Source organism: Scyliorhinus canicula, unplaced genomic scaffold (genome assembly GCF_902713615.1).
Source record: "Scyliorhinus canicula unplaced genomic scaffold, sScyCan1.1, whole genome shotgun sequence".
Classification (NCBI taxonomy): Eukaryota; Metazoa; Chordata; class Chondrichthyes; order Carcharhiniformes; family Scyliorhinidae; genus Scyliorhinus; species Scyliorhinus canicula.
This window is the reverse complement of record NW_024055730.1, coordinates 431294-438693: the sequence shown is the minus strand read 5'-3', so window position 1 is coordinate 438693 and position 7400 is coordinate 431294. Positions and strand designations below refer to the sequence as shown.

At 42.2% G+C, this 7400-nt stretch overlaps 1 protein-coding gene across 1 annotated transcript; it reads left to right on the top strand.

Annotated features, from left to right (window-relative positions):
* Positions 1-249: 249 nt before the first annotated feature.
* LOC119960754 (G-protein coupled receptor 84-like) lies at positions 250-6347 on the top strand. The gene has a single exon (XM_038788363.1). It carries the CDS (start codon positions 4687-4689, stop codon positions 5815-5817), a length of 1131 nt encoding a protein of 376 aa, XP_038644291.1. The 5' UTR covers positions 250-4686; the 3' UTR covers positions 5818-6347.
* The last annotated feature ends 1053 nt before the right edge of the window (positions 6348-7400 follow it).

Below are 7400 nucleotides of genomic sequence, written 5' to 3'. Positions count from 1 at the left end.
GAAATGGGTGGTTGATATAAAATAATACGAGGAATTGGGGACAACGTTGGATGAACCAGGGAGGAAGAGTATGATGAGCAGTATCTATGACAGAAAAGTTATGACGAAAAGGATTTGTTTCAGTACAGAGGCTCTTCATTGAGGACAGCGGAGACAGTGATGGAGCTAAACACATTGGAACAATATTTTTGGCTGTAATTGTTTGATAATTGTGAATTCTTGTAATTTTACAATTTCCTTAATAACACCACAACTGCATTCAAATAGGAAGGCAAAATATATACTGGCCTTCATTGCAAGAGGAGGTTCGTACAGAAAAATAAACATTTTACTGCACTTGCAGAGAACCATCGTAAGCCAAGATCTAAAGGATTGCGCACAGTTTTGGCCTCCTTAGCTGAAGTAGAATTACATTTTATTCCATCAGAATGATCTCTGGGCTTGTGTTGGTGTCCTCCGTGGCGACATGGTGGAAACTAGGCTCATCGTCTCTAATTTGGAGTGATGAAGAATGAAAAATGATCTAATTGAAACATAAATCATTGTCTCTGGATTCTACAAAGTAAATACAGAACGTACGTGTTCCCCATATGGTTGGTTCGAGGTCTGGAGATATAGACTCCAAATTCATTGCGATCTATTTAGACATAGACGAGTAGGAATTACCGAACTCGAAGTCTTGTGAATTGTTTGAACCGCTAGAGTTCACTAACAAAGATCGTTCTGCAGGCTCAGACATTGAGCTGATTGAAGGTAGATGCCGATACATTTCTAGATATTAGAGATATTAGGGTAACAGACTTGTATGGGATCACGGTGGTGTTTCATCCGATCAGAAATGGTCCAGCTGAATGACGGAGCAGAAACAAGTGACTGTGAAAATTCATAATTATATTGTTAGAAATGGAGATGGGGAGAACAATGCTGTGGGCAGTTGAAAACTTAAGCTCTCTCATCTAATGCAGGGCACTCTGCAGACAAATGTCGCAGTGTCTTGCTGGTTTGCCGGAGGGACGATGAGGAAATGCACTTAACAAAAGTTCCCAGGTCTGAACACTGACTGAATTATCCGTCAGGGACGCTGAAATATACTGACAACAATACATATGCTAAAATAATTACAAAGTGAATGAAGTTATTACAAGACTAGAAAGTGCCTGAAAATTCAGCAAACATGCTGACTTGGTCCAGGTTTAAGATGGATAGCTATATAAATAAGACGCAGAGAGGAAAACTGTAGTTCCAACACAAAAGAGTTTCATTAAAAAAAGAGGAACTTGGTAACTGCCATTAAGGACAGTGTCTCAGAACAAAAGTATGCGTTCAACATACATGAAGTACTAAGTGTCACAACGCTGTGAACAGAACCTCACAGACCGGGTTTGTACAACATCTTGGGAAAATGCTTATTCACAAATAAAAACACGAGCCTCCTCAAAATGTTTGTGTCTGCAGACTCTGAGTTGCTCGAGCTGACGACTAATGCCTATAATGTACACATGGAATGTTGTTCTTTATAATATACACAGAGGCTCTGATTTTCTATTATACACACATAAGATGTGATTCTCAATAATTTACACAGGCACTGTTATTCTCTATACTATGCACAATGACTGTTAGTCTCCATAATCTATACAGATGCTGTTATTCTAAACAATATACACAGGAACTGATAAACCCTATAGCATACACAGGGACTGTTATTCTCTTTAATATACTCACGGATTGTTATTCACTATGAAATACACAGAGACTATTATTCTATATAATATTCACTGTGAATATTATCCTATATAATAGACACAGGGGATGTCATTCTCTTTAATATACACAGTGGCTGTTATTCTCTACAATTCACACAGGGGCTGTTATTCTCTATAATTTACACACCAGGACTGTTATTCTCAATAAAATACACAGCGGCTGTTATTCTCTATAATATACACAGATACTGTTATTCTCTATAATATACACAGGCACTATTATTCTATATAGTATACTGAGGGACTGTTATTCTCTATAATATTCTCAAGGACTGTAATTCTCGATGATATACACATGGACTATTATTCTATATGATATACACAGACTGTTATTCTATATATACACGCAGGGACTGCTATTCTCTTTAATATACACAGGAACTGTTATTCTCTACAATATACAATAGAAATGTTATTCTCCATCAAATATAATGTGTCTGTTATTCTTTATAATGTACACATAGACAGTTATTCTCCAGAATATACACTTGGAATATTATTATCTATAATATACACAGAGACTGTTTTACTCTATAATATTCGCTTGGAAAATTATCCTATATAATATACACAGGGGCTGTTATTCTCTATAATATACACACGGACTCTAATTCTCTATAATATACACAGGGACTGTTAATCTCCATAATATACAAAGGAACTGCTATTTTCTATAAAAGACACCGGGACTGCTCTCTCTATAATATACACAGACTGTTATTGTCTATAATATACACAGGAACTGTAATTCTCTATAATAAACACAGAGGCTGAACTTCTGTATAATGTACACAGGGACTATTTTTCTCTATAATATACACACGGACAGATATCCTCTAGAAGATACACAGGGACTGATATTCTCTGTAATATACAGAGGGACTGTTATTCTCTATAATATACACAGGGGCTGATATTGTATATAATATACACAGGGACTGTTATTCTCTACAAAACACACCGGGACTGTTATTTTCCATAATATACATAATATACACAGGAACTTTTATTCTCTATAAAATACACAGGCACTGTTATTCAATAATACACAGGACTGTTATTCTCTTTAATATACACAGGGACTGTTATTCTCTATAATATACACAACACCTGTTATTCTCTATAATATACACAGTGACTGTTATTCTCTATAATATGTACAGGGGCTGTTATTCCCTATAATATGCAAGGGACTGTTATTCTCTATAATATACACGGACTGTTATTCTCTATAATATACACAGAGGCTGTTATTCTCTATAATATAAACTGATGCCGTTGTTCTCTATAATATGCACAGGGGCTGTTATTCTCTGCAATACACACCCGGACTGTTGTTCTCACTAAAAGACACAGCGGCTGTTATTCTCTATAATATACACAGGGACTGTTATTTTCTATAATATACACTGATGCCGTTATTCTCTATAATATACACAGGGGCTGTTATTCTCTGCAATACACACAGGGACTGTTATTCTCTAGAATAAACACCCGGACTGTTATTCTCTATAATATACACAGTGAATTTTATCATATGTAATAGACACAGGGGCTGTTATTCTCCAGAATATACACTTGGACTATTATTATCTATCATATACACAGCGACTGTTTAACTTTATAGTATTCACTGGGAATATTATCCTATATAATATACACAGGGCTGTTTTTCTCTATAATATACACAGAGACTGTGATTCTCTATAATATATACAGGGACTGCTATTTTCTATAATATACACAGAGGCTGTTGTTCGCTATAATATACACAGGATCTGTTATTCTCCATAATATACATAGAGACTGTTATTCTCGATAATATGCACAAGTACTGTTGTTCGCTAGAATATACACAGTTACTGTTAATCTCTAGAATATACACAGCGACTGTAATTCTCTATAATATACACAGGATCTCTCATTCTGTATCAAATAAAAGGGACTTTATTCTCTATAATATACAGAGACAGTAATTCTCCAGAATATACAGTAGGACTATTATTATATACAATATACACAGGTACTGTTTTACTCTACAATATTTATTGCGAAAATTATCCTATAAATTATACACAAGGACTGTTATTCTCTATAATATACACAAGAATTGTTATTCTCTATAACAGACACCGAGACTGTTATTCACTATAATATACACGAGGACTGTTATTCTCTATAATATACACAGGGCCTGTTATTCTCTAAAATGTTCGCTGTATCTATTATCCTATATAACAGACACAGGGGCTGTTATTCTCCGTAATATACATCGGGACCATTATCCTACAGAATATAATCTTTGTGCGAAGGGGTGTCCCCTGAATTCCAGCGGCGCCGCCCTCCCCCAAACTGATTGTATTTTCAGAGGCCCCTCGAGTTCAGGTGTCTCTGTCACATGAGTGGACGCACCGTCTCTATGTCAACCTCATCCAATCCGGTCAGTGGTTTCGAGGACGTTGGTCGGGTCCTGAAAGGTTTGGCACTCACCCTATTAACCTCGGTGCTCTGCATATCACTGGAAACCATTGGAGCTGTTTAGCGGAATCGTTGCAAGTATTGGCAAATTCTCGCACGTTGTGATTCCGCTTTTCTCCCCTCTCTCTCTGTCTCTCTCTCTCGCACTCTCTCTGGATGACTTGGAGAGAACGCTGCAGAAAAGGGAAGCACCTCTCGAATCAAACTGGCGTCAGAGAACTGTTTGTGCAAACTCTGTCGCAGCCGCATTGCTCCATAAAAGAGCTCCGAGCAAGTGCCGAGCAGAGGCAGGGAAGGCGTCACACCAACTGTACTCACAAGGTCAAGGCAACATTACTGTTCGTTCCCAATCTCGTGAAGGTGTTTCGCTGTTAGGTTTAGTTCTTCAGTTGTGGTGTTCGATTGTGCTCATCGATCGCGGCCTTTCTCACAAGAGGAGCTGATGGATACCAACTTCTCCTTCAGCAACCTGACCTGCCACCGGGGTGTTCTCAACTACCGCTACTTTGGCGCCCTGTTGGGGATCCTGGTGACTGCCGTGGGGACCGTGGGAAACGTCATGACCGTGCTGGCCTTCGCCACGGACAAGGGGATTCGCACCCGCCTCAACGTGCTCATCCTCAACCTGACGGTTGCCGACCTCATCTACTGCGCCTTCCTCCAGCCGGTCACGACCGACACCTACGTCCACTTCGCCTGGCGGCAGGGCGCGACCATGTGCCGGGTCTTCGGCCTGGTCCTTTTCCTGGCCAACTCCGTCTCCATATTTAGCCTGATCCTTATCGCCATGAGCCGTTTCGTCCTCATCTCGGACGCCCGGAGTTTCGACCGGGTCTTCTCCCGCCGCACGATGCCCTTCTTCGTGGCCCTGCCGTGGCTGTTGGGCCTGTCTCTCTTCGGGCCCCTCTGGAATATTTATGTCTTCGTTCCGTCGGTCTGCACGTGTAGCTTCCACAGAGAGCGGGGAAGGCCATACACCACCATCCTCACCATTTGTATGTTTGGCTTGGGCCTGGGCTGCATCGGGATCTTCTATTTTCTAATCCATCGCAAGGTGAAGGCGGTGGAGCAGGCTCTCAATGTTCATCGATCAGAGACAGCAGAGGGTAGAAGGATGCCCCGGGTGGCACATGCCTGCGCCGCCGACAGCGGGATCGCCGACGGACACAGCATCAATTCCTTGTCCGCGGAGGCACCCACGCAGTCGACCGATGCCACCAGCGTCGATATAGAGGTCCCCAGCGGCGAAGTGGCTCCCCAGCGCGGGGGAGGCGGGACCTCTAGCTACCAGGGCAAGAGGAACAGCAGTGGCGAATTCCAGAAGGTGACCCGCATGTGTTTCGCAATGTTCCTCGTCTACGTGACCTGCTACTTCCCCTTCTGCATCCTGCATGTGGTGGACGGGAAGAAGCGGGCCCCCGTTCTCGTGCACATGGTGGCTGCCAACTTCACCTGGTTGAATAGCTGCATAAACCCCATACTCTATGCCATAATGAACCGGCAGTTCAAGGACGCCTACTGGGGTGTCTTCCGCAAAGGTGCCAAACTATTCACCTGCCCGGGGAGGCAGTAAGACCTTCTCCCCTCTCCCTCCGTTCATCCCACCCAAGTGCCTGCTACAGAGGAACAGGAGGGCATTCAGCCCCTCTCCTCCTTGCTGTTACACAGGAACAACACAAGGCAAATCATCCTCTCTACTACTCAAACCTGTTACACACGAACAGGAGGAGGCCAATCAGCAGCCACTCCTTCACAAATCTGATGCACGGGAATAGGAGGCTGTTCACTATCCCCTCCACCAGCATATTGCAAAGTCATAGGAGGAATCCATTCAGCTTCCTCTCCACCTCATCGAATCCTGTTACATATGAATGGGAGAAGGCCATCTCAGCCCCTTCCTCCCCTCATCGACCCTGGTCAGCTGTCATTTAAAATTGCATTTAGTACCGTTACTCGTGGGATCTTGCTGTGCGAAAATGGGCAGCCCCATCACAGGCAACCACACGTACTAAGGACTACGCTGTCTGTTCAATCCCTTTGTGAAATCTGGAGAGAAGAGAGGAGCTGACGCAATACAGGAGAGAGAGACGGACAGACAGACAGATAGAGACATATAAATAGAAAAAAGATAGAAACAGAGAGGGAGAAGGTGGAAAAGAGAGAGGGAGAGACACAGTCAATGCGAAAGAGACAGAGACGAATAGAGACACAGAGGGTGTGTGTGTATGTTTGTGTGTGTATCAGAGGGAGAAAGAGAGAACGACAAATTGACGTACAGAGACAGAGAGAGACAGAGAGAGGGATGCATAGTGAGAGAGCGAGTGCGAGAGAGAGATGAGAGAGAGAGACCGCGTGAGAGAGAGAGGAGGGAGAGGGGGAGAGGGATTAACAGTGAAAGAAAGAGCAAGGGAGAGAGCGATGGCCAGCAACGGTCAGGTCCAATGAAGCCAACGTGTGGATATATTCCATTTGCACTTACAAGTGAGGAAGTAATAGACAGATTACAGTACAATATTAAAATTCATATTATTCTGGTTAGCATGTGAGCAAGAATACAGTATTGGCAAATTGACAGTAAATGGATCTTACAATCCAATCCATGAAGACTGAAGAATGTAATGGCAGAGATGGATAAAGGTCCCCGTGTTCATGAGTTACAAAGAAATGTACTGAAGGTATAATCAATAACGAGGAACAACAATGAAGACTTGTTCATAGATGCTTGAGCAGAATGGCAAAAACAAATTATGGGACTTTATAGAGCATGTTGAGATCACATTGAGAGTCATGCTTACACTTTAAGTCTGATTTTTTTAAAGAACTGACGGCAACTGTACCCCTTCAACTTGCATTAGGAGCAGATCAGAGAAGTGTCACTGACTCCTGCGATGAAGATGTTGTCTTGTGGGGGAAAGCAGAGACAGTTGGGCCTAAAGTTAATGTCGCTGAGAATAAGGAAAAGTGATTATCTTGAAGCACACACAATTCAGAGGGTCTTAGAAAGATTCGGTGTTGAGAGAATGTTCACACAAGTGGGGAAATATTTTTAGTTGGCACTGGATAAAACCAAGATTATCTGATTTAAATGGAGTGAAGGACATTTCCCACCGAGTGTACAACATTCGATCATTTCATGCATTCAAGCCTGTGTTATTC